Source organism: Myripristis murdjan, chromosome 24 (assembly GCF_902150065.1).
Source record: "Myripristis murdjan chromosome 24, fMyrMur1.1, whole genome shotgun sequence".
Classification (NCBI taxonomy): Eukaryota; Metazoa; Chordata; class Actinopteri; order Holocentriformes; family Holocentridae; genus Myripristis; species Myripristis murdjan.
The window spans coordinates 5,393,691-5,421,660 of record NC_044003.1 but is presented as its reverse complement, the minus strand read 5'-3'; the positions used below and the strand labels follow the sequence as shown (position 1 = coordinate 5,421,660).

General features: G+C 39.2%; 1 protein-coding gene and 1 long non-coding RNA gene across 2 annotated transcripts; both read left to right on the top strand.

The window, feature by feature from the left end:
* The first annotated feature begins 7,686 nt into the window (after window positions 1-7,686).
* On the top strand, window positions 7,687-10,876 carry LOC115355787 (uncharacterized). Its single transcript, XR_003927911.1, has 4 exons — window positions 7,687-7,789; window positions 8,497-8,610; window positions 8,700-8,728; window positions 9,454-10,876. It is a non-coding gene; the product is annotated as an uncharacterized LOC115355787 (long non-coding RNA).
* Window positions 10,877-19,696: 8,820 nt separating this feature from the next.
* Window positions 19,697-26,505, top strand: LOC115356594 (ras guanine nucleotide exchange factor glfB-like). Its single transcript, XM_030047811.1, has 10 exons — window positions 19,697-19,733; window positions 20,159-20,497; window positions 20,628-20,701; window positions 21,043-21,112; window positions 22,760-22,789; window positions 23,663-23,746; window positions 23,841-23,869; window positions 24,661-24,729; window positions 25,792-25,866; window positions 26,337-26,505. Exons 1-10 carry the CDS (start codon window positions 19,697-19,699, stop codon window positions 26,457-26,459), a joined length of 930 nt encoding a protein of 309 aa, XP_029903671.1. The 3' UTR covers window positions 26,460-26,505.
* Window positions 26,506-27,970: the final 1,465 nt, after the last annotated feature.

Sequence of the window (27,970 nt, the reverse complement as noted above, 5' to 3'; positions counted from 1 at the left end):
GGATCAAGTCTCTGTAATACAAAAGTTTGTTTTGTTTGCTAATAAAACATGTCAATTCTATTTAACCAACATCAGGAGAAAAAAAAATGGACAGAGCATAGAAGTTTGTCAGTATTGTCAGTTTCAGTTAATTTTAATAATCAGTTCCTAGTAAATATCTGGTGCCAGTGACCCCAACTGCTTGCCAGTCCTGAGTTGACAAGTCAACACTTTGAGTCAGCAACAACAGGTCAAAGATATTTGGAAAAACACTGTGACACCCACAGTTTATTTACCAGATCCATGCAACAAAGGTTTAAGAGGCTTTTAGTGATGATTTCAGACTTTTTCCATCTATTCCCGACCCAGAGATCGACCACTGCTCAGTCTGTAAAGCCCGTTCATGCAGAGAGTTTGTTCTGGAGTTTGGAGGTTTGAAGAGGAAAATGTCTGTTAATTGTTAAGTTTCAGGAATCAGAGACTCACAGTCAGTACGTACTGAGTCAAAGATAAATCTGCTGTGTTCCTCTGTGCTGTTTTTACTTTCCTTTTCCTTTTCTGGAAATGCTGAAATGTGTGTGTGACAGTGGCTTAATGGATACACTCATTTGTGTTTAGAAGAGAGTCAATACACAGATGTGTATTGATGGTTCAGCATGTCAAGTGAGATGGTTTGCACTGAGAAAGTTTTTTTTTTTTTTTTTTTTGGCAACAAAAGACACTATGACAGAACTATGACCTCTCTCTCACATTTTACCTCTGACACACTGATGATGAAATGGAGCTACAAACACTGATGTGTCATGCTGGTTTCCAGTTTCTGCTTTTGTTTGTGGGACTCTGAGAATCTTGTTGGATGTTGTAACTATACATTTAAAAAAAAAAAAAAAAAAAACTGCCTCTATGCTCTCCTCCTTCCTCTATGCACTTTTTGCTCTCTATTTATTCCCTCTCTGTTCTGCCTCGTAGCTCCTCTGTCCTTTGGATCAGAACCGTAGCTTTGTGGCACTTGGTGTTGTTGTTCTCTCCAGAATTGATCTTTGCTCGTTGGTGGATAAAAATCTCACATGTACGTCGCTGTGGCTAAAAGCGTCCGCCAAATGTGAATTGTACTTGTAATTGTTTAGGTGGTGAGAAGTTTAATAATGGCATATTACATTGCCCCTTACACAGTGTCAGTGTGGAGATGCTAACAGCTTAGCCACTGCAGCTCAGCTAACACCCTGGACCAGAGCTAGCAGCACTTCTTGTATAGACACAAATTAAACCCAAAAACCAACTGCATGATGTTACACTGCTAACTTTATGCTGCTGTTTAACATGTTGAGAGGCTGATAGCAGAATCACACGTCCTGACCACCATCATCTCTTCACCTCCTCTCTTTAGCCTGCCACTGCACAAAACTTCTCTAAAATACAGATTAGAAATAAACAAGATCAGATAGATGCACAGCATTTAGCCTGTTTGCAAGACTGTGTGTGTGTGTGTGTGTGTGTGTGTGTGTGTGTGTGTGCGCGCGCGTGTGTGTTTTGGTTGTATATATACCTGTATTTACTATGTGGTTGTGCGTTGGCCTACATATCTTGTGTGCACTGGGGAAATATGTGTGTCTAAAATAATATATATATATATATATATTTTGAAAAAAGGGTGAACCATCACCTCATTACCGCAAGAGAAGAAAGTCAAACTCTTTCCCTGCTGACTTGCCATAGAAATTTGCCTTAAAGTGAGAATGATTTAATGTTTTGGCTCATCCTCAGCTGGGCTTCCCTTGTTGCTGGGTGTGAGGCCTTCACACAACATTTCCCGTTCATCTCAAATGTTAAGGTAGAAGCAGATAAAAATGACATTTTCAGTTTGTGGCTCTCCAGTGGAGGAGTTCACCTCATTACTTCCTTCAGCACAGGAGGGTCTGAGTCTGTCCACATCTTCTCTGTGGTTGATCATTTCTGGAAACAGATCAGCAGCTCCTGTCAGCCTCTCTACACTGAACAGCTTCCTCCTCTACTCACTACAATGAAAAAACAGCTCTTTTTCTCTCTCTAATTCATTCATTTCCAGAGGTGGGAAGTAACGAAGTACAAATACTTCGTTACCGTACTTAACCCTCCTATCGTGTTCGCGGTCAAATCTGACCGGTGTACAAGTTTTCTCTCCAAAAAATGCAGTTAATTTCATCTGTTTGTCATGAGGTTCCATGACTTTGTTCACACATGGCATCTGAACACATAAAATAAATTTGGAGAATTTTTATTAATTTTTGAATGTTTTATTTAACTTGTATACACCCATCGTGTTCCCGGTCACAAATGACCGGTCATTAGAAATGAATGGGTAAGACTACAATTAGTGTATAAAATAGAGTTAAACACATTCCCACACTCCTTTCCCACACCCCAACATGCAGGTGTCTTTGAGCAGACACAGATGTGTGTGAACACACACACACACACACACACACACACACACACACACACACACACACACACACCTTATACCCCTTTCTGGCTTCCATGGGAACCCCCACAGGAAAGTATCTCTCTGACTTCTTTCCCACACCCCAACATGTAGGTGTCTTTGAGCAGGCACACACACACACACACACACACACACACACACACACACACCTTATAACCCTTTCTGGCTTCCATGGCAACCCCCACGGGAAAGTATCTCTCAGACTTCTTTCCCACACCCCAACATGTAGGTGTCTTTGAGCAGGCACACACACACACACACACACACACACACACACACACACACACACACACACCTTATACCCCTTTCTGGCTTCCATGGCAACCCCCACGGGAAAGTATTTCTCAGACTTCTTTCCCACACCCCAACATGTAGGTGTCTTTGAGCAGGCACACACACACACACACACACACACACACACACACACACCTTATACCCCTTTCTGGCTTCCATGGCAACCCCCACGGGAAAGTATCTCTCAGACTTCTTTCCCACACCCCAACATGTAGGTGTCTTTGAGCAGGCACACACACACACACACACACACACACACACAAACACACACACACACACATGGACACAGACACACACAGACACACACAACTTTGCCCCTTTTTGGCTTCCATGGCAACCCTCACGGGAACCTACCACGGGAACTGCCAACACCTGTCACCTGACACCTGACACCTGTCAGGTGTCAGGTGTCAGGAAGAAGACCCAGCTGAAGTTGTGGTCACCTTTCGGTCCAAAAATGGTCATTTTTCCTGGACCTCATCCCCACCTGAGAGGAACGGTCAGCTTCCATGTGAAAATGTCATGAGGATGACTAGCTAAATCATAGTGGTCAATGCTGACGGGAACACAAAAGATGCTATTTTTTTTGCCACTATTTAGAAAATTGAAATGTTTTCAAAACAGTGTCCCTGGAAAACATTGAAATGAAGTACTCTGTGATAACTACTACAATATGTTTCATCTGAGTATTTGTTATAGTCAAAATAATATCTATATAATGTTTTTTTCCCTAAAAAACGAATGGTATGATCTCAGGTAAATTAGGCCTACAGCACATACATAGCAAATAGAAGTTCAAAACTTGTCATTTTCACAAGAGCAGAAGTTGATAAAAAGATCTAACACAACATTAGGTGATAATATGTATCATAGTGGATGTATAATCAAATATAATGTTCCCGGTCACATGTGACCGGGAACCTCATGAGTGTTAGCCCAAAATGAACAGAATAGGAGGGTTAAGTAGATTTTTCAGGTATTTGTACTTTACTTGAGTATTTAATTTTCTGCCGACATTTTACTTTTACTCCCTACATTTGAACACAAATATCTGTACTTTTTACTCCTTACATTGTCAAAACAGGCTCGTTACTTCTCTCTCCCTCTCTCTCTCTTTTTGGTGGGGGCGGGCGGGCTCGTTACCACCAAGAAAAAAATTATATCAACTGCACCGACACCGTACGAGAACAAAAGGCAGAGAAACTTTCCAGGCTACAGCAGTGCACTGACATGGATTGTGTAACAAAGCGAAGAGTTGCCACTCCGCTGTATTTTCACTGGCTAACAGCAGCACACTGGCTTAGCTTGTCTATTCAGAGAAGAGATATCACTTTGGCTTATTTTTCATTCTATGTTATCACATGCATACTACTGCTCATTCATTGGTAGCTGAATTGTTAGGTCTGTTTGATAAGTACTTTACATTTTTAAAACAAATAATAATTTAACATATTGTTAAATTATTGGAGTCAAGCTTACTGGTAAACATCTACTCCTTCAAGATAATTTATTATGTTCTACAACTCTGTACGTAGATCTTATTCTTTATTTTTTATTTATTTAATCTGTAATATGTGGATACTGCTGAAAAACTGTGAATTTCCTTCGGGATGAATAAAGTATCTATCTATCTATCTATCTATCTATCTATCTATCTATCTATCTGTCTGTCTATCTATCTATCTATCTATCATAAACATACACTAACACTACATACCGAGTGTTAGAGCAGCATATCTCCTCTGTGCTACAAAAGATCCGTGGTAAAAATTATTAACGTTAATGCTGAAGCCCTCCCCCACAGTTTCAAAAAATCCTGGAGGAAACCCTGCACAGAGAGGGAAAGGGAGAGAGGGCGCGGGGCGTGAGAGCAGCTAAGAAAAAGAAAACCATATAGAGAAATCTGGAGACATGGAGGAAGACAGTTGCCAGGGAAGATAACGTTAGCCGACGACAAAACAGAGTCGGAGAAGCAAGAAAAAATCTGTTAAAAGTCATATACGTTAGGTATAGTATTGAGAGTACCAAAGCTGTTATCAAGGTACTCATTCAAGACCTCTGGTCAGTTCAGTCTTGATTATTGTGTGAAACTGGGCTTGCAGAACAACTAGACTGTCGCGTGATTTTTATTCTCTGTACCAGCACTTTGCAGGTTGTTAATAAAAGTTCCTGTTTTGTGTGCCCTGAACTTTTTTTTCATCAAAAAGTTATCAAAAAGGTATATGTATCATTAATGGTAAAAAAAAAAAAATCATTTTTACTTTTTACTTTTGTACTTAAGTACATTTCAGAGCCTGTACTTTCTTACTTTTACTTGAGTAAAGAAGTTGAATTGGTACTTCTACTTTTACCAGAGTCTTTTCTCACACAAGTATCTTTACTTCTACTTAAGTACAGAATGTCAGTACTTTTGCCACCTCTGTTCATTTCCTGTTACTTCCTGTTACAAGGCGCTGTGACTCTTTGACCCTCCATCTCCTCACTGTAGTTTCAGTGTGAACAGACACCTGTTTTCTTCTACTGTCACTGTAAGTCACTCTGTCACCTAAAATGAAAAAAATTAGAATGAAAGTTTTTCATTGGTGCAATCTGAGTCTCTTTCTGTTTTGCACCCTCAACAAATTCAGTAAGAACAGAAAACAGATAAACTGCACACACACAAAGTCAACCACACAGAAGAAGAAGAAAAAAAAAGAAATAGAAGCTGCTATGAGGAAGTGACAGCCCACTGATGACAGGAAGAATATCTGTATGTTTAAGAAGTTTTAGTCCGAGAGGTTTTGACAGTTAACAGTGAGAGAGCAAGAGGGAGAGGAAGGCACAACGGCCGAGTTCAGACGGACTAAAATGTCTTTGTTTCTGATACTCCTGTTTCCCTTCACAGGTGAGGCTGCATTATGTGTTCTAAATTACAGACACACGGTAAAACTTCACTTCACTGAGAACACTACTTTTAATTCTTCTTGTAATGAATTAAAGTTCAATCATGCCATCTTTCCAGGGCTCATTTGCAAATTTACTGTATTTTGTTTCTGTGAGGTGCATGAATGACAACTATGGCTATCTTCTATTCATTCTGTTTATATATTTTTATTTTTTATGTTTAGTGTCTGCCATTGTATTTGTAGTAATTTTCTTTTTTCAACAATAATTTCATTCAATGTTAAATTCATTTTGTGCTTTTTAACATAAAAAATAATTTTGAAATATGCTAATTTGTGTTGATAAAGCTAATGTTCATTACCAGTCATATTTCTATTTTTGTTAAATTTTATTTTTCATGAAATTTCTCCCCAGCAGTCACTGGACAAGATGCCACCTCTTTCTATGTCAGAGATGGAGCTGAAGTCTCTCTGCCTTGTGGCAGTTTGATACCCAATCAGGATAAATGTCAGTATATCACCTGGAACGGTCAACATGTCAAAAAGAGATCAGCAGTAGAGCTGGTTGCTGATGGGAAGATTTCACCAAGCAAGTTTGCCCAAGCTAACGCAGCCAGACTGAGTGTTACAGCGGACTGTTCTCTGGTTATAAAGAAAGTCACAGCTGAAGATGTTGGTATTTACGTCTGTCAACAGTTTATATCAGGACGACAACAAGGCTCAGGTGCTGTGGTTGATCTGTCTCTTATAAACAGTGAGTATTTCCATTATAAACAGTTCAAACTTGGAACAGTAAAGTAAACATTACTGTAGTGATTACAGTAATGTAGTTAATTTTCCTCTGTCACTGTCTTCCTCTCCCAATCTCTCCATCTTCTCCAGTGACTGAACAGCAGCAGAACCATCAGCTGAAGTTGCAGTGCTCTGTGTCCACATATAAACAGTGTAGACAGACGGTGACGTGGCTGTGTGGGGAGGAAAGGTTGGATCAAAGTTCCAGTGACATTCAAATATCAGCGTCTCCCTGCGACACCACTGTGACCCTTCAGAAGAATCACTGTGACAAAGAGAGACTGAAGTGTCAAGTTTCTGATGGCACAGGAAAAGTGCAGACGTTTGACTTCACCCCTCAGTCCTCAGGTGAGGAACCTCTGACAATGTGATGAATTTTTGATATGAAACTTTGACATCATAATCATACGGGAATTTCAGATCTTGGTTTAGTTGATGTGCTCTGCGTAACCATGCAAAAGATTATTTTATCAATCCTTTGTGTTGGGTTTTGTTATTTTATGTGTCCCGGTGAAATAGACACAAGGACATCAACAACAACACCATCAACAACATCAACAACTTTGAAAATACCAGAGAAGACAAAAGACACAGGTACTGACTTTCTTCCATATTTCCACAGTCCAGCCTCTCTCTCTGTTTCTCTCCTGCTCTGTTGCTCAGATTTGGTGGTAGAATTTGTGTTTGCTCTGATATTTGGCTGTGAGAGGGAAAATTCTCTGAACTAACCAGCATCAGTCAAAATAATTTACAAGTAGGAAAGATGGGCACACAAATGTCCTCAAAGAGAAATTCATATAGTTTTTCTTTTTCTTATTTTTTCTTCTTCTTTAGGTGATGCAGTTTTTTTTTTTTTTTTTTGTTTAATTGGTAAATGTTTCATTTGTATCATCCTTCATATTAACTCTAGACTAATCTGTCTTTTGAAACCTCTGTGGCATTTAATTGACTTTGCTTTTCAACCAAAAAAAAAGAAAGAAAACAAAAGAAAACAAAAGAAATCAGCAAATTCCTCTAAAAAAATGCACTTTGCATCATGTGTCTGTATGAAAACAGGGCTCTGAGTTCAAACCACTAAAAATGGAGTTACAACATATCATATAACACACAGGTGTTAAACTCGTGCCATGGAGGGCCAAGAGGCTGCAGGTTTTCATTCCAACCAAAAACTCCACCAGGTGATTTCACTGATTAGTCCCGCCTCTCTGTTTGGAGGTAGGGTGATCAGTGAAATCACCTGGTGGAGTTTTTGGTTGGAATGAAAACCTGCAGTTTTGACACCCCTGATTAACAAAATGTTCCTGAGGAGGTAAAAAACAAAAGAACTGAAGCTGCTGTGTGGACGTGACACTGATCACATGTGGGAACAATATTTTTTTCTTTATTTTGTCATTTTTAGTCTTTAAGTTGTGAAGCAAATTGAATTTGTGGATATAATACTATATAAATATGTCATATGTACATAATGGAGCCATGGCTTGCCAGTCATGTTTCTGTTTTGATTCATTTCAGCTTTCATTATTTTTTCTCATCGGTTTCTCCCCAGCAGTCACTGGACAAGATTTCTATGTCAGAGACGGAGCTGAAGTCTCTCTGCCTTGTGGCAGTTTGATACCCAGTCAGGATAAATGTCAGCATACCACCTGGAACGTTGCAAATGCAGAATTTTTTCATGCATTTTTTAACCCCATAACCATTTAGGCGCCCCATATTTTTTCTCTATTTTTCTATATTAACCCAGGAAACATTATTGCAAAATGAAGTTCACACACTCACTCGCATGGATGCACACACACACACACACACACACACACACACCACACAATGTCACAGATTCCAGTTTCATAACCAAAAATTCATTTTTATGTGTTTTATCTATGTAGTTTTATCTATGTAGCCACATGATCAGCCTGATTATAATGACGATGATGGTTAATGATTATTCATTCATTCATTTGCAAAGCCACTTACCCTAATTAGGTTCAGGGATGATGATGATGATTATTTTTAATCTTATTTCCTCTCTCCTCTTTAATTGTCTACATGTCATGTTTTTCTTATAATCAGGTTCCACAGGTTCCTCTGGTGTGACCCACCTCATGTTGGCTCTTCGTGTTGCAGAGCTGCTCCTCCTTACTGTAATGACCACTCTGCTCATCAGAACGTGGCGCAGAACAAGAGGTGAAGAAATTCAGCAATAAAAACAAAATCATCTGGTTAAAACAAACTGTCATTATAGAATTTAAACTGTTCTCTTTGTGTTTTTCCAGTGAAGATGAAAACACCTGAGGGCAACGCTGTAAGTCTTAAAAATAAATCTGAAAAATTACATAAAACATGGTGGCATTACCTTTCCCTTTCCATAACTAGCCAGCCATTTCTGTCATGTAGGATTGTAACTGCATGTGTGTTAATACTTGTGTAGATTTTAAATTTGGTCAGAGGCTCCACAGTGAAGCAGCTTCTGATGGGCTGCTTCCTGTGAGGCTGTCAAAGTGTCTCCAAAGCCAGATTCTGTACCGTCTCTTCATCGTCTCCAGTGACTGGACAGCAGCAGAACCATCAGCTTTAGTTGCAGTGCTCTGTGTCCACATTTGGACATAAACCATGATGGCATGTTTTGGTGGCGTGTATACCTTGAATATCTTGTGTCCAAATTCTGAGTTAAAAAAAAAAGGGACCATAAAAACAACACCTTAATATTTTACAAGCAGCTCCATTTGGAACGGTCTTTGACAAATAGCCATTTATCCATTCTCCAATCACATTGATTAAGCAACTTTGCCCAAGAGTTGTTTCTTTCAAAGACATTTTGTAAGTGAGCTCTTGAGACTGAGCCTACAGGAGTTTAGCCGGCTGAATTTAGCAGGGAAGCTTGTTAGTTAGCTGTGTCACATCTGCATTTAACCCCACAGGCACAAGATGGCTCAGCACTGAACTTCAAAACTTCTGAAACTGCACAGAAACTCTTGTGTGTTGTGTTGTTTTGCACTGCATTGCATTGAATTGTGTTGTATTCCACAGGTGCATAATGATAATGATGATGGCGGTTCAGTGAACTATGATGACGTCGACGCTCCCTCTTCCTCTGTCGGACTCCACTGATCAACAGCCTCCACACCGACGTCGACTAACCAGAGAAACAAGACGACACAGCAGCTGAATGTCATCACATCGAAATAATTTTCAGATGACTTGCTGAAGAATTTTTTTTTTTTTTCAAAATGACATGATCAAGGGTCGTCAATAAAGTTGCAGTTATGGGTCTGGTGGCAGCAGCTGGATGTACGCTGGGTTGTGAGAGTAGGCTGGATGCAGAACGAACACCTGTTGCAGCAGCCGGGTGTAGAGCTGCATCTGGGTCCAAATTACAGTTTCCTGAGTGCAGGTGGAGGCAGAGACAGTCTAGAAGAGAGACGGCTCACTGTAGAGTCATTTCTTGGATCTGGGTCACGTGGATTCCTCCAATCATTCGGACACCAAAAATGAAAACCAGTCAGGAGAAAATGAACTGTGTTTGAGACCTGTCCCTTTTCCAGCATCACAGACTCACAAGGTCTGGCAACACAGATATTTCTTCACTTTGTCTGGTCTTTGTTTTTGATGCAGTGCTGCTGACGTTGCTCTCAGACTGAATCAACAGAAATTTAAAGAGACTGATGTGTGAAATCATGAATTATTAGTTAAAACTGAAATAGAGTTTGTGCTTCTTTGCTTAATTATGCTATTACTGTTATAATGTAATTGTTTTTAGAGGGGAAAAAAGTGATTATTATTATTATTATTATTATTGTAACGAGCTTTCCATCTGGATTGATATATTGATCTAATGATCAACGATCCAGTATAATCAATTCTAATTGAAAATATTGATCCATATTATCATCTTAGAGATCTGCCTTTATTTTGAAATTCCCATGGCATGTCTGTGTCACCATTTCCATCTAAGAACACAGCCAGAAACAGTGCCAGAGCCAGGCAGATAAAAGCAGCTGCAGCCAAGAAAAAGACAATAAGGACACTCTTTTTGGTTGTAGTCCACCACCTGCTGGGAGATTCTAGATAGAACTTCTGCCTGTGAACACATCATCTGCACCAGCGCAGCTGCACCAAGTCTAGTGCTCAGCTGTGTTCAGCTTAGAGCTTAAACTCAACCTTTTGTTTTACATTCAGCTGGTCAACTGGCCTATTAGTCAATTCATTACTTAAATATTAAGATTAAAACAATGACTGTATTGGACAGTTTATACAAGGCTTTCCTACATAAACATTCAGAGACATTTTGGGTTTAAGAGTTGTATTCCAGCATATCAACCTTTTGCAGAAACTGAGGCCCACAAAATACCAACAAAACAATTGCTCACATCAAACTGAATGAGTGTCGTGTAAATGTTGAAGATGAGATTTTATCTTTTTGTAGAGATGATGTTATTCCTATCTTTTTTTTTTTCGTTAACTTGGATTTGTTAGATATGTCCTGTATTAAATATTACAAATATCTATTATGATGTTGTATCTTTTCCCAGTGCAGTTGTGAAAATCTTTCTCGTCTGCAGCTCTTTCATTTCTCAGCAGCTTGAAATTTAACTAGAAAAAGTGGGCAAGCTGGAAGCAGTTAGAAATTTAGGGTCAACACTGTTGAAAACGTGTTGACCCGCTTGTGCTCATCTACTATTGTCTGAGTGCAGGAAACTGAAGGGTAGTTTTACTTTGTAATTACACGACATACATAAAACATAAAACAATACATGTTTTAGTAAAACAACACATTAGTAAACCGCACATTACAACCTCCCAACAAACCTGGCGTCTGTTTTGTAATGCAAGAAATCGTCATGTTCTAACAATCAAGCTGTGAAAACGGCAACTGCGACAACACGAGACATGGCAAGCCAGCTGATATCACCAATCAGTCCAGCAGCAGGGATTCAGCTCGGCGTCTGTCTTCCAGCCTCTGACTTCACGAAGCTCTCGCCAGCGACTTAAAGCCCAATATTTACTCCAGTCTTGCCTCTTGCTCGGCCACTATCTCATAATCTCATATCCTCCGTCGCTGTTTTCTTCGGGTTTCATGGGCTCTGCCGTGATTTCTGTACCAAGAGCTGGTGACATGATGCCATAAAGCGGTGCGTCCTGTCCCGACCCGCTCCACGGAGCTCATCCAGCGTAGGGACAGGCTTACAGGAACACGGCCTGCAAACCAAGTGAGGTAATCCCAGATTGTGATGATATTATAAGAATTATCCAACGCCGAACTTTTAGAAAAATGTTGGGGAGGGAAATTTATTCGGCAGAAAGTCATTTTTCTGAACATGGAAAAGGACCCGAATCCCATCTCAAGTCGAGTGAACAGCATGAACTGATGGAGCCACTTGGATAAGGGGCGAAACGTCTTCTAAACATATACCTAAGTTCAGTTAACCTGACTCAGCTTCCTTGAGATGCCTGTGACCTGGACGAATGAGAATATGCACAGACACAGACCCACATATGAGCTGAGTCGTCCTGCCTAATGCATGTCCAGTTTCTCTCTTTATCTGCCTAATACTGCCACCTTGTGGGGAATTCAGTACGGCAAGAATAACAAGGAATGTGGATCTATTGAAATACTGAAATTTATGTTTGCTGTCAAGGTCAGGTAGAAGTTGAGATCTCTGTTTTTTTAAGGTAAGCTCAGTGTTGTGTTCTGTTGTCTTTTTTATTTTTTATTTATTTTTTTTATTTTTTATTTATTTTTTAATTTTTTTTTTTTTTTAATTTTTTAATTTAATTTTTTTTTTTTTTGTATAGGTTGAAACAGTGTGACAGGTGACAGGTGTACCCTTTCCCTCTTTGTGTTTCCTGTATGGCTTTACTACCTGCGGCTAAGACACTAAATGCAAGCTAATAAAAGTTATCATTTTTATTTGATTTAGGCACGATAAAGAACTACACTTACTAATGAGGGACAATAACACAACACATTTTGAATACATAACATTACAACAAGGCCCACATGAGGTGGTGCATTCATGGACCCTGGGACAGCATTGTTTGGAAGTAAACCTCTTCTCCACCCCCTGCAGCACTCAATACTCTCCAGGAGGGGGTGCTGTCCTACCACCAGCACCCCTAGTTCCCTCCCCCAATGACAGTTGATTCAAGAAAATTCTGAAGAGAAGTTGAACAGCCTGAAAAAGTTGGATTATCTCATCCCACACATGTTGTTTGAGGAAAAACAAGATATTAACACTGAGATTAAATGAGTTGTTGAGAGTTGAGATGGATTTTTTTCCAGAGCCGCTCTCTGAGGCTGATGTGCCTCTCATCTCCTTCCTTGTAATGCTGTCGACTGGCTGTATCTGTCATCTCTGTGTGGTTCAGATGCTGATGCTCCCATCATGAGAAGGACAAACCAGCAGACCTCTGCTCACCACTGAACCAACGTTCACACCAAAACACTTCCTGTGCCTCTCAGCAAAACTTTGAAAATTCATAACAAATCAACCATATGTGCTACAGCTTCACAATTTTCATCAAACTGTAGCCTCCATATAGAAGAAACTTTTGTACATTTAAACCTATTGAAAATTATGAAGCCATCACTCTGTTTTTTTTTTTTTTTTCAAAAACTGTAAAACTTCTTAAAACTATCTCCTCCAACAATTTTGGCTGAAATGTCACCTGCTACAGAGCATCTTCAGACTGTCCTACACAAACGATGTTCACAGATTTTTGATTCATCAAAAATTAAGCCTACAGTGCATCAAAATGTTTTACTGTAAACGCTACTGTAAACATATACCTGCAAAGTCTTGCTAAATAAATCTTCAATGTTCATGAAAAAAATTGACAAAATTCTGGACTCATGGTCGGTGATGTGTGGTAAATTTCAGAATTGTATCTCAAAAACTGAATTTTTGACAGCATTTTGAATTTTGCTCTCATGTGAACAATTGGAGTCAATGTAAAAATGGCATTTTTAAACATCAATTTTTCACTTATGGAGCCAATCAATCATTGTTAAAAACAAATTAACATCATCTCCCTGTTGTCTAGATCAGTGTTTCTCAAATGGGGGTACGCTTAAGCCTGGGGTACTTAGAGGAACTCCAGGGGGTACTTGAGATTTTTTAAAAATTATAACACATGAGACTACGTTGCTTAGATCCCACCAAGCAATCTGATTGATCAATCAGACGTTTAGAATGTGCTCAAATCAGCATGACAGCACAGCTAGCCGTGCGCAAATAAAAATACTGAATCAATCAATGAAAATAATACTCCACCTAACATCTTATTGCCCGAATCTGTGTGGTTTCCATGGCAACACGTTTCACCGAAACCCGCATCAAAAGCCGCTGTCAACTTTGTTCGCCTGCATAATGAACCGTTTGGTTGTCAATTTTGATTTCCTTGGCGACCTAAGTTTGGATAAACGTCTGAACAAGGAAGACAAGGCAGAACAGATAAAGCCGAGATACGCGAGAGTGACGAGTGAAGAGCTGGATCAGCTGGAGAGGTCAAGAAATGAAGCCGGTACGGCCGTCAAATGTCCACAAGACTACCTGACAAACACCAGGCAAACAGCTGATTTCTCAACTTAAGTAAACAAGAGCTAAACAAGATCCTCCGTGAATTTTAATTAAGTGCCTCAGCGGAGTCAGCACCACGGACAGTAGGCTACCTCTAAGATTTTCCACGGAGATGTGCGGCTATATATTGTTATCAGTTATTAATTAGCCTATTAATTGTTATTCATTTGTTTAGTCTTTATGAGTTTCCTGGGCCATTTATTTAATTAATTTGTCAGATTTGTTTGCGTCTGTACATTGAAATGAACTTTTAATAAATCAACACATCTGTGAAAACTGTCGTCTTTATTTCAGAGGTAAACTGATAACAGCCTGAAAAGGTGATTATTTAACTCTGTTCAGCCTTAATGTGGCCGCTTACTGTCCTTATTTTGGCTGCATAGCCACATTAATCGGAGCTGACGTTAAATTGGAATGGCACACCCCCAGCTGAAATGAAACATCTGCCAGTTAAAAATGACTGAGAAGTCAGTAGAAGTATAATTATCAGTCCATGATTTTTTTTTTTTTTTTCCAGCAGATATTCAAGTTACAACATGATTGAGCTAGCAAATCAGTTTTATTTTGCTATGTTTGGTATCTATTCAGTTTCAGGAAAACACGATGTAACCACTGGCTTAGTCAATTTGTCAAGCTGCTACTAAGCTGCTACTTGCCAATTAGCTCAGGGTGGTAAACGACTGTCTTTGGCTCCAGAGGTTGCAGGTTCGAACCTCGACTGGTGCAGAATCCACATTGTAATGTGAACATCTTAAGCATGTGCTCCAAACTGCGTGAGTGTGACTGATCACTGAGCAGCATCTTCCTAAAAATGCCTGGACCCCACCCATCGCTGCACAGCAGCTGTAATTTTACGTATATTTCCAATACATGTTCCCATATAATTGGAATGTCATAGATCATGTATTTATAAATATATTAACCCAGTGTTCATCACATAAATGTAAATGCATTATGAGGGACTTTTATACATATAAAAGTCAATATATGAACACATATATTATATATTTATATTGCAATATATGGCAAATATATGAAATGCGTGATTGTTACTGCTATTTTTCCATATATTAACATATATTGATGTAAAATATGAATATATGCCACATATATGATTCACCTATATATTACACCATTTATTTCTGAGACATTTTCAAATATATAATATATTTCTATACATTGTTGGTCGCATATTAAATGTAATATATTCTAATACATTACAATACATTGCATTTCATATATTGGTAAATATATTTTCTTTCCATAAGGGGTCATATCTGTGGATATTGTTTCCCTCAGAGCAATCGCATTTTCACCGTGAGAATTAAGAGGCAAAGTGTTGTCTATAAGTAGTGAGACTCTTCACTCCTCACTAATCCAGTCTGTTCTTTGCAGCACTCTTTGAGCCGTATCTATCGTATCAGTCGTATCAGTCACAGGACGTCAAAGAGTTATTATTATGATCGTTTGTCTTGAACTACAAAATCTTAACACATTTTTTCCAAGCTTTCTCAGTTCCCTTTTCTTCTTTAAGAGGAAACTACATCATCGCTACAAAATACACCATGAGAAATAGGGATTTGAGAGCCTCCTTCTATGACTCCTGCTTTTTATCTGGATCAAGTCTCTGTAATACAAGAGTTTGTTTTGTTTGCTAATAAAACATGTCAATTCAATTTAACCAACATCAGGAGAAAAAAAATGGACAGAGCATAGAAGTTTGTCAGTATTGTCAGTTTCAATTAATTTTAATAATCAGTTCCTAGTAAATATCTGGTGCCAGTGACCACAACTGCTTGCCAGTCCTGAGTTGACAACTGACACTTAAACTGACACCCACAGTTTATTTACCAGATCCATGCAACAAAAGCTTAAGAGGCTTTTAGTGATGATTTCAAACTTTTTCCATTTTTTCCCGACCCAGAGATCGACCACCTCTCAGTCTGTAAAGCTCGTTCATGCAGAGAGTTTGTTCTGGAGTTTGGAGGTTTGAAGAGGAAAATGTCTGTTAATTGTTCAGTTTCAGGAATCAGAGACTCACATTCAGTTCGTACTGAGTCAAAGATAAATCTGCTGTGTTCCTCTGTGCTGTTTTTCCTTTCCTTTTCCTTTTCTGGAAATGCTGAAATGTGTGTGTGACAGTGGCTTAATGGATACACTCATTTGTGTTTAGAAGAAAGTCAATACACAGATGTGTATTGATGGTTCATCATGTCAAGTGAGATGGTTTGCACTAAGAAAGTTTTTTTTTTTTTGGCAACAAAAGACACTATGACAGAATTATGACCTCTCTCTCACATTTTACCTCTGACACACTGATGATGAAATGGAGCTACAAACACTGATGTTTCACGCTGGTTTCCAGTTTCTGCTTTTGTTTGTGGAACTCTGAGAATCTTGTTGGATGTTGTAACTATTTAAAAAAAAAAAAAAAAAAAAAAAAACTGCTTCTATGCTCTCCTCCTTCCTCTATGCACTTTTTGCTCTCTATTTATTCCCTCTCTGCTCTGCCTCGTAGCTCCTCTGTCCTTTGGATCAGAACCGGAGCTTCCTGGCACTTGGTGTTGTTGTTCTCTCCAGAATTGATCTTCGCTCGTTGGTGGATAAAAATCTCACATGTACGTCACTGTGGATAAAAGTGTCCGCCAAATGTGAGTTGTAATTGTAATTGTTTAGGTGGTGAGAAGTTTAATAATGGCATCTTACATTGTCCCTTACACAGTGTCAGTGTGGAGATGCTAACAGCTTAGCCACTGCAGCTCAGCTAACATCCTGGACCAGAGCTAGCAGCACTTCTTGTATATACACAAATTAAACCCAAAAACCAACCGCATGATGTTACACTGCTAATTTTATGCTGCCGTTAACATGTTGAGAGGCTGATAGCAGAATCACACCACCATCATGTCCTGACCACCATCACCTCTTCACCTCCTCTCTTTAGCCTGCCACTGCACAAAACTTCTCTGAAATACAGATTAGAAATAAACAAGATCAGATAGATGCACAACAATTAGCCTGTTTGCAAGACTGTGTGTGTGTGTGTGTGTGTGTGTGTGTGTGTGTGTTTTGGTTGTATATATACCTGTATTTAGTATTTGGTTGTGTGTTGGACTACATATCTTGTGTGCACTGGGGAAATATGTGTGTCTAAAATAATAAATATATGTACATATATAAAGTACAGGCCAAAAGTTTGGACACACCTTCTCATTCAATGCGTTTTCTTTATTTTCATGACTATTTTCATTATAGATTCTAACTAAAGGAATCAAAACTATGAATGAACACATGTGGAGTTATGTACTTAACAAAAAAAGGTGAAATAACTGAAAACATGTTTTATATTCTAGTTTCTTCAAAATAGCCACCCTTTGCTCTGATTACTGCTATGCACACTCTTGGCATTCTCTCCATGAGCTTCAAGAGGTAGTCACCTGAAATGGTTTTCACTTCACAGGTGTGCCTTATCAGGGTTAATTAGTGGAATTTCTTGCTTTATCAATGGGGTTGGGACCATCAGTTGTGTTGTGCAGAAGTCAGGTTACTACACAGCCGACAGCCCTATTGGACAACTGTTAAAATTCATATTATGGCAAGAACCAATCAGCTAACTAAAGAAAAACGAGTGGCCATCATTACTTTAAGAAATGAAGGTCAGTCAGTCTGGAAAATTGCAAAAACTTTAAATGTGTTCCCAAGTGGAGTCGCAAAAACCATCAAGCGCTACAACGAAACTGGCACACATGAGGACCGACCCAGGAAAGGAAGACCAAGAGTCACCTCTGCTTCTGAGGACAAGTTCATCCGAGTCACCAGCCTCAGAAATCACAAGTTAACAGCAGCTCAGATCACAGACCAGATAAATGCCACACAGAGTTCTAGCAGCAGACCCATCTCTAGAACAACTGTTAAGAGGAGACTGCGTGAATCAGGCCTTCATGGTCAAATAGCTGCTAGGAAACCACTGCTAAGGAGAGGCAACAAGCAGAAGAGATTTGTTTGGGCCAAGAAACACAAGGAATGGACATTAGACCAGTGGAAATCTGTGCTTTGGTCTGATGAGTCCAAATTTGAGATCTTTGGTTCCAACCGCCGTGTCTTTGTGAGACGCAGAAAAGGTGAACGGATGGATTCCACATGCCTGGTTCCCACTGTGAAGCATGGAGGAGGAGGTGTGATGGTGTGGGGGTGTTTTGCTGGTGACACTGTTGGGGATTTATTCAAAATTGAAGGCACACTGAACCAGCATGGCTACCACAGCATCCTGCAGCGACATGCCATCCCATCCGGTTTGCGTTTAGTTGGACCATCATTTATTTTTCAACAGGACAATGAGCCCAAACACACCTCCAGGCTGTGTAAGGGCTATTTGACCAAGAAGGAGAGTGATGGAGTGCTGCGGCAGATGACCTGGCCTCCACAGTCACCGGGCCTGAACCCAATCCAGATGGTTTGAGGTGAGCTGGACCGCAGAGTGAAGGCAAAGGGGCCAACAAGTGCTAAACACCTCTGGGAACTCCTTCAAGACTGTTGGAAAACCATTTCAGGTGACTACCTCTTGAAGCTCATCGAGAGAATGCCAAGAGTGTGCAAAGCAGTAATCAGAGCAAAGGGTGGCTATTTTGAAGAAACTAGAATATAAAACATGTTTTCAGTTATTTCACCTTTTTTGTTAAGTACATAACTCCACATGTGTTCATTCATAGTTTTGATTCCTTCAGTGAGAATCTACAATGTAAATAGTCATGAAAATAATGAAAACGCATTGAATGAGAAGGTGTGTCCAAACTTTTGGCCTGTCCTGTATATTTTGAAAATAGGTGAACCATCACCTCATTATTGCAAGAGAAGAAAGACAAACTCTGTCCCCGCTGACTTGCCATAGAAATTTGCCTTAAAGTGAGAATGATTTAAATGTTTTGGCTCATCCTCAGCTGGACTTCCCTTGTCGCTGGGTGTGAGGTCTTCACACAACATTTCCTGCTCGTCTCAAATGTTAAGATAGAAGCAGATAAAAATGACATTTTTAGCTTGTGGCTCTCCAGTGGAGGAGTTCACCTCATTACTTCCTTCACCACAGGAGGGTCTGAGTCTGTCCACATCTTCTCTGTGGTTGATCATCTCTGAAAACAGATCAGTAGCTCCTGTCAGCCTTTCTACACTAAACAGCTTCCTCCTCTACTCACCACAATGGAAAAAAAAAAAAAAAAAACAGCTCTTCTTGTCTCTCTAATTCATTCATTTGCTCTTTCTTCTCTACTTTATATGATGAGTCCAGCATCACAGGGCGCTGTGACTCTTTGACCCTCCATCTCTTCACTGTAGTTTCAGTAGGAACTGACACCTGCTTTCTTCTACTGCCCCTGTAAGTCACTCTGTCACCTAAAATGAAAAAAATTAAAATCAAAGTTTTTCATTGGTGCGATCTGAGCCTCTTTCTGTTTGCACCTTCAAGAAATTCAGTGAGAAGAGAAAACAGGTAAACTGCACACATACAAAGTCAACCACACAGAAGAAGAAGAAGAAGAAGAAGAAAAAGGAAATATTAGCTGCTATGAGGAAGTGACAGCCCACTGATGACAGGAAGAAAATCTATGTTTAAGAAGTTTTAGTCCGAGAGGTTTTGACAGTTAACAGTGAGAGAGCAAGAGGGAGAGGAAGGCACAACGGCCGAGTTCAGACGGACTAAAATGTCTTTGTTTCTGTTACTCCTGTTTCCCTTCACAGGTGAGGCTGCATTATGGATTCTAAATTACAGACACACGGTAAAACTTCACTTCACTGAGAACACTACTTTTAATTCTTCTTGTAATGAATTTAAGTTCAAGTATGCCATCTTTCCAGGGCTCATTTGCACATTTACTCTATTTTGTTTCTGTGAGGTATATGAATGCCAACTATGACTATCTTCTAATTATTCTCTTTATAACTTTTTATTTCTTATGTTCAAGGTCTGCCACTGCATTTGTTGTAATTTTCTTTTTTCAACAATCATTTCATTCTCTTAAATTCAGTTTATGCTCTTTAGAGTAAAAAATAAATCTTTTTGCTAGTGTATGAAATGTGCTAATGTGTGTTAATAAAGCTAATGTTCCTTACCAGTCATATTTCTATTTTTGTTAAATTTTAGTTTTCATGAAATTTCTCCCCAGCAGTCACTGGACAAGATTTCTCCTCCTTCTATGTCAGAGATGGAGCTGAAGTCTCTCTGCCTTGTGGCAGTTTGATACCCAATCAGGATAAATGTCAGTATACCACCTGGAACGTTCAGCATGTCAACAAGAGCTATGCAGAAGAGCTGGTTGCCCATGGGAAGATTACAATACATGAGTTTGCCCAAGCTAACGCATCCAGACAGAGTGTTACAGCGGACTGTTCTCTGGTTATAAAGAAAGTCACAACTGAGGATGTTGGTATTTACATCTGTCAACAGTTTATATCAGGACAAAAACAAGGTTCAGATGCTGCGGTTTATCTGTCTCTTATACAGAGTGAGTATTTCCATCATATTATGTGGAACTTAGTGGAACAGTAAACTAGACATTATAGTAGTGATTACAGTAATGTAGTTAATTTTCCTCTGTCACTGGCTTCCTCTCCCAATCTCTCCATCTTCTCCAGTGACTGAACAGCAGCAGAACCATCAGCTGAAGTTGCAGTGCTCTGTGTCCACATATGAACAGTGTCTACAGACGGTGACGTGGCTGTGTGGGGAGGAAAGGTTGGATCAAAGTTCCAGTGACATTCAAATATCAGCGTCTCCCTGCGACACCACTGTGACCCTTCAGAGGAATCACTGTGACAAAGAGAGACTGAAGTGTCAAGTTTCTGATGGCACAGGAAAAGTGCAGACGTTTGACTTCACCCCTCAGTCCTCAGGTGAGGAAACTCTGACGTCTAAGTAACTCTAAGTAACCATGCAAAAGATTATCTCATCAATCATTATTTGGGGTTTTGTTATTTTATTTGTCTCGGTGAAACAGCTACAACACTGCCAACATCAACAACAACATCAACAAAAACAACAGCAACAGCAACAACAACAACAACAACAACAACAACAACAACAACACCATCAACATCATCAACTTTGACAAAAGACCCAGGTACTGACTTTCTTCCATGTCTCCACAGTCCAGCCTCTCTCTCTGTTTCTCTTCTTCTCTGTTGCTCAGATTTGGTGGTAGAATTTGTGTTTGCTCTGATATTTGGCTGTGAGAGGGAAGATTCTCTGAACTAACCAGCGTCACTTAAAACAGTTTACAAGATGGAAAGATGGGAACACAAATCTCCTCAGAGAAATTCATACACTTTCCTATGATCTAATTATTATGATTATGATTATTTTATTATTATTTTCCTTCTTCTTCTTTGGCTGATGCAGTTTTTTTTTTTTTTGTTTAATTAGTAAATGTTTGATTTGTATCATCCTTCATAGTAGCTTTTGACTAATCTGTATTCTGAAACGTCTGTAGCATTTAATTGACTTTGCTTTCCAACCAAAAAAGAAAGAAAGAAAGATCAAAAAGAAAAGAAAAGAAAAAAAAGAAATCAGCAATTTCCTCAAAAAAAAAAAAAATGCACTTAGCATCATGTGTCTGTATGAAAACAGGGCTCAGAGAGCAAACCACTAAAAATGGAGTTACAGGTTTTTCATATAACAAAATGTTCCTGAAGAGGAAAAAACCAAATGAACTGAAGCTGCTGTGTGGACATGACACTGATCACATGTGGGAACAATATTTTTCTCTTTTAGATGTAAAGCATATTACATTTTTCATGTGAATGAATTGCTATTTAAACATTAATAAAGCAGCCCAGCCATGTTTCCATTTCAATTCATTTCAGTTTTCATTTTTTTTGTCTCATCAACAGGCACAAGACAGGATTTATATGTCAGAGATGGAGCTGAAGTCTCTCTGCCTTGTGGCAGTTTGATACCCAATCAGGATAAATGTCAGTATACCACCTGGTACGTTTATCATGTCAAAAAGATCTCAGCAGAAGAGCTGATTGCCCATGGGGAGATTTCACCAAATCAGTTTGCCCAAGCTAACACAGCCAGACTGAGTGTTACAGCGGACTGTTCTCTGGTTATAAAGAAAGTCACAGCTGAGGATGTTGGTCGTTACGACTGTCAACAGTTTATATCCCGACAAAAACAACCTTCATATGCTGAAGTTGATTTGTCTCTCATACAGAGTGAGTATTTCCATTATAATCTGTTCAGCTCAAACTAATCAGAATTGTACAGTAAACATTATAGAAGCGATTACCTTAATGTAGTTAACTTTCCTCTGTCATTGTCTTCCTCTCCCAATCTCTCCATCTTCTCCAGTGACTGAACAGCAGCAGAACCATCAGCTGAAGTTTCAGTGCTCTGTGTCCACATATGGACCGTGTAGACAGACAGTGACATGGCTGTGTGGGGAGGAAAGGTTGGATCAAAGTTCAGTGTCTCCCTGTGACACCACTGTGACCCTTCAGAAGAATCACTGTGGCAAAGAGAGACTGAAGTGTCAAATTTCTGATGGCACAGGAAAAGTGCAGACGTTTGACCTCACCCTTCTGTCCTCAGGTGAGGAAACTCTGACACACACAACCCCACCCACTTGGGGTTGTCACAATAATCATATGACCAATTAAAATCAAAACCATGCAAAATATTCTTTCATTGTTTATTTATTGTGTATGATACACATGAATGCTTTCTCACTTGGGTTTTGCTATTTAATTTTGTCCAATCAAAACAGGAGGAACAACTACAACGTTAGCCTCAACAGGTACTGACTTTTTTCCATATTTCCACAGTCCAGCCTCTCTCTGTGTTTTTGAACTAACCAGTGTCTGAAGGTTTTTTTTTCGTTGTTGTTGTTGTTTTAATTTCAGACGTCTTCAGGTGAGAATATGACGTTGATGTCTTTAGAATATCTCCATTATGATATGAAACACAATTCATATGATTTTTTTTTTTATTTTTTTTTTTAAATTTTTGATACACTTTAAGTAACTATGGAAAATATTGTTTCATTTTGTATTCATTTCCTGGATATGAGAATAATGAGCTTTTCTCTAACCCCACTGTGCATTTTTTGATTTTGTTATTTCATCTGTCAAGGTGAGACAGAATCTTTCTGTTAAAGATTACAGACATTTTCCTCTCTCTGTTTATCTCTCTTGATCTTTCATTCAGCTTTGGGTGTGGGAAATGTCATTGGTCTCATGTTTGGCTATTTAAGGGGAATTTATGCCAGTGCCTGTTTCTTTTTTCTTGTTTTCCGGTTGGTTTTTGTTAACTGGGAAATTGGTAAAGCTCACATGTGACCTCTGTTAATTTACTTTAAGCTATGAAGAACACGGCTCTCCTGAAAGACAACACATAAAAAAATAAAGAAAAATGTGGAGAGTGTCAGAGACAGACTGAGACAAAACTCTTTAGACAACACAATTTAGTCAAAAAGCTTTTTTTTTTTTTTTGCTTCTCAGGTCCTCTGCAATTACTATTTGAATAAAGAATATTTCTAATTAGATTTCTTGTCATTCTTATGGTTACGTTCCAAATTACAGTTACAGGTTTCTGTGTAAGTGTTTTTTAGTGTTTGGTGCTTTTCTGCTCAGCTGCCTGAATGATTTTAACTTTTTCAATCTCTCTCAAGCTCCATTCATCGCAGTGGGTGTGGTTTCAGCAGCTCTTTTAATAACTGTGGCTGTGCTCATCGTATACTGTAAGAGAGCTAAAGGTGAGAACGTACACGGATGAAAAGTTTATCACATTCATAAACACACACTGTCTTCGTGGAAGCTGACCTCGACTATCCCTTTTGTTTTTTTCAGGGAACAAAACAGCAACAGAAGACAACGTGGTGAGTTTTAAAATGTTCTTTAATCACGACTTTAGGTCTTCACAGCTGCAGCAAAATAACTGTGCTGAATTTGTGGCTTCTTTTCACTGCAACTGGGCCTCTGTCATATTTTTATGAGAGGAGCAGAAAATAAGATGAAACTTATCAATCCTAAAGTTGTTACAGCAGCAAAAGAAAAAGGATTCATCCGGAGGGAAAAAGCAAATTAAAATGTAATTACAACAATGCAATATATATAGACTAGACAAGACATTAAAAAATCATAATAAATAAAATAATGTTTGAATGATATATAGAGAGAGTGGTGATGACAATTTCAGTACAAAACGTACAACGTATGGATGGGACACATGGAAAGGACCAGAGACAGCTGGGCCTTGTTGTCACTGGACTTTGTTCGGTTGCATTGTACCTTTATAAAGAAGAGTGAGGCCCAAATGGCACTGTAAGATAGGCATATCGTCCCTCTGTCCCTGTACTGTACATGAATCTGATCAGGATATTCTGAGATGAAGACATGAGAGGGATGCAGTATGTGTCCCTCTCATAAAAAAGAAGGGGTAGATCTATGAATTTCCCCTGCCAGCGTTCACTTCCCATCAGAGATGATTGTGCTCAGAAATATTTATACACTTATACACTGTGAATCTAATTTTAAATGTCCATTAAATGGAGAAGAAATGCTAGTAGCCTAAAACAAGGGGGAAAATACACTTTACTGGCATCTAGCGGTTCAAATGTTCACTTTGCCTCAGTTATTTAACTGTTTAAAGTGTACTGTGTTTGTCCAGGGTCTGACCTTAATCAGTGATGCTGAAGGAGGAGTGAAGCAGTCTGGACCAGCAGGCAGTCAGGACAAGGTGAGATCACACACTGCACTCTCCTCCACTACATCTAGTAGATACTGTAAAAACACACCCTTTTACCAACTCAGTCTCATCTTCAGCAATAAAATATTGTTTTTCTTGTTTTTCTTGTTTTTGGCCTTCTAAGGACAAAACTCTGCTGGTGAGATAACATAATCCCACTTGCTTCCAGAAATTTCTTGAATCAAGGGTCATTTTCTTGAGCCTAGTGCCTGATCTGAAAAAAAAAAAAATCCAGAAACAATTGAATCTGGTTTTGAAACAAATGGGATTATGTCAGATTTGTAGATTTGTTTTACCTTGTTTGAAGAAAAACAAGATTTTAGCACTGCATATGAGGCTACCTCATAAAAATGAGATTTTTTTTTACAGTGCTTTTGCATTTTATTTGCTTACCCGTGTAAGACACAGTCATTCTGTTTCTCTGAATGTTTCTGCTTGTCCTCAAAAGAAACTGAAGAGAGAAGTAAAAGAGACTAGTATTCAACAGATCTGGATATGCCATAGTGTGGTGTCAGTGTGAAACAGGGTGTTAACAACACGCATGACTGCTCACTCCACCCCTTCCTGATAAAGCAGCAGTCAGGCAAACCTGGGCAAACCTCTGCCCACGCTGAACTAACCTCCAACTTGCTCTTACACCCAAACACATCATTGCTGTCGCTTCAGCTTCAAGTTTCAAGTGTGATTTGGTTTCTTGACCCTGTAAACATAACCTTAGGACGTGGAATCAACTCTCTACATCCATTAGTTTCATCTTCTTTGAGAAACAAAAAAATATTCATGTAATGGCTAAAACCCTGGAGCTGGATTACAACTGAAATCTAACTAATTGTCCTACTTGATTTCATGGAAATCCTCTCATAAGGGAGATCGAGGGAGATTGAATGACAGACAAATTAACTAATTGGGACGAAAGCATAAACTCCTTGGAGGAGATAACGTGTTAATAAAATAGATTAGAATAGAATAGAATAGTAGAGCCAGTCACTTCTGACCCATCATCAGAATCAGAATCAGAAAAACTTGATTGATCATGTTGTTTTCACCATGCAGGCTGATCCAGACACTCTCACCTACGCCTCCATCGTTCACTCTGAGAAGAAGGGCAAGAAAGCCAGAAAAGCAAAGGTAAACTATGTGTTTTGTTGTATTTTGTGTTTTTAAAAAAAAAAAAAACGGGGGGATTTCTCCTTTTTTTGGAGGCTGGTCAGACTAAGTTGCAATTTGAAGACGTCACTTTGGGCTCTGATCATTTCCCATGAACCCATGATGAAACTTTGGCATTATTGTCAAGCTTTGATAGACTATTTGAAAATGAACAGATAAATATAAAAAATGTGATTACTCAAAAATGAAAAAACAAAACAAAACAAAACAAAACAAAAAAAATCACTGCAGCTGTACTTGAGAGTTTCAGCCCATAGAGGGCAGTGTAACAGTAATATTCTGCCTTATGGGATTTCATGTTGATTTGCTATTCAGGTTTTTCAGCTGGAACTGATGCTGCTGTTTTGTTTCCTGTTCTGTTCTGTTTTTCGTTGCGCTGTCATGTCGTGTCGTGTTGTCTGTTTGCTGTTCTGCCTTATTTTGCTGCACAGGTCCAGTGTACTGATGATGGTGACGATGCGGTGACCTATGCCACCGTGAGACCGTCCTCTGCCTCTGCTGTAGCCTCCACTGATCTCAACCTCTACGCCACCGTCAACAAGCCCGCTAAATAACACAGCACAGCAGATATCTGTTGTTTTATATGACCGGCTTTATTCACTGAATGTAACTTGAAAGAAGAAGAAGATGCTTTGCACAGATTCACTATGCTGTCATTGAAATGAATTGGGTGACATCTTTGATTTGGCACATTTTTTGATTTGTTGTATCAACTGACGTGACATCTGACCAGTGGAGACACGTACCGTTGGAAACATTTTTCGGGGGCGAATGTGATTGCTTGATTTGACACCTAAGCTGTTTTGAGCTGTTGCTTTTTTGAAGTTTCCCAGCATGCAAACTGGCAAAATGAATCTCTGAATCGATGCAAGCTGTGATCCAAACTCAGAATGTAAAATTTGGAACATTTCTAAAATTATACTGTAAAGATTTCGGGCATTAGGCATTCATTACGTTCATTCAAGTCTGAGTTTGAACCTTTCAAATCTTATTTCTCAACTCTAAATCTCAGTTTTAACTTTAAAAGATTTTTATGGTCATTTTTGCTTTGTTAGACGGGCACAGTGGAGAAAGACAGAGTCGACAGAGGGGATGACACGCAGCAAAGGGCCGGGGCCAGATTCAAACCCTCAGGTCTCTGCGGCTCGGTTAGCCTCAATAGTACATGCTCAACATGGTGAGACACCAGGGTGCCCAAATCTTAAAGACTCTGACTGTGATTTCAGATCCTTTAGGGCTACTTCTGTACTGTAACAATACAAGGTGATGCATCTTGAACAGAATCACAGAGGACTCAGCAAACAAATAATGCACAGCTCTACCTGAGCTCAACCTGAGCTCTAACAAACTGCCTTGAGTGAACTCTTTCAGGCAGTTCACACACTCCACTGTATAAAAAGCAGCTAATTATATTTACTCAGGCAGCTGTTACTGAACTTTGTACCTTTTTAAGTATTTTTGAAAGTGTTACTTTATACCAAAGCTTTATACCAAATGAAACCAAAGGGATAAAACATCTAATGTTGGACAGTCCAGCTTTCTCTGAGCTCACTTGCTACTGTTTAGGAAACACTTTTTTTATTTTGCGTTAAAGTATAATATATATAGTATAATATGAGTAAACAGGGTCTACTTCAGCAGGTCTCAACTTGGGGATCCCCATGGGTCCTTGAGGGCATACTACGGGGTCCCCAGTAAAAAAGGGGAAATATTTTATTTTCAAGATTATTTCATTGAGTTTGACTGAATAGAAGTTAGCCCAATGAGACAATTGTGGAAGAATGACTCTACATGGTCTACATGGTCTCAGTTGGTCTAGAAGGAATGAACTGCTGTGATTTAATCTTTATACATGCAACTTTCAGAAAATTAGGTTTCTGTTTCCCTTTGCTGGACGGGGGTGTAAGTCTGCCCAGAGTGGCTTTGGACTGAATCCCACCAGCACGTTCTTATGCATTTACTGCACTGTATAACATAATAATAACTTAATTGACAATGTATTGATCCCTTTGGTGGAAACGGCTATAGTGTTATCAGCTGGTACTACTCTTGAAGTGTGTTTTTA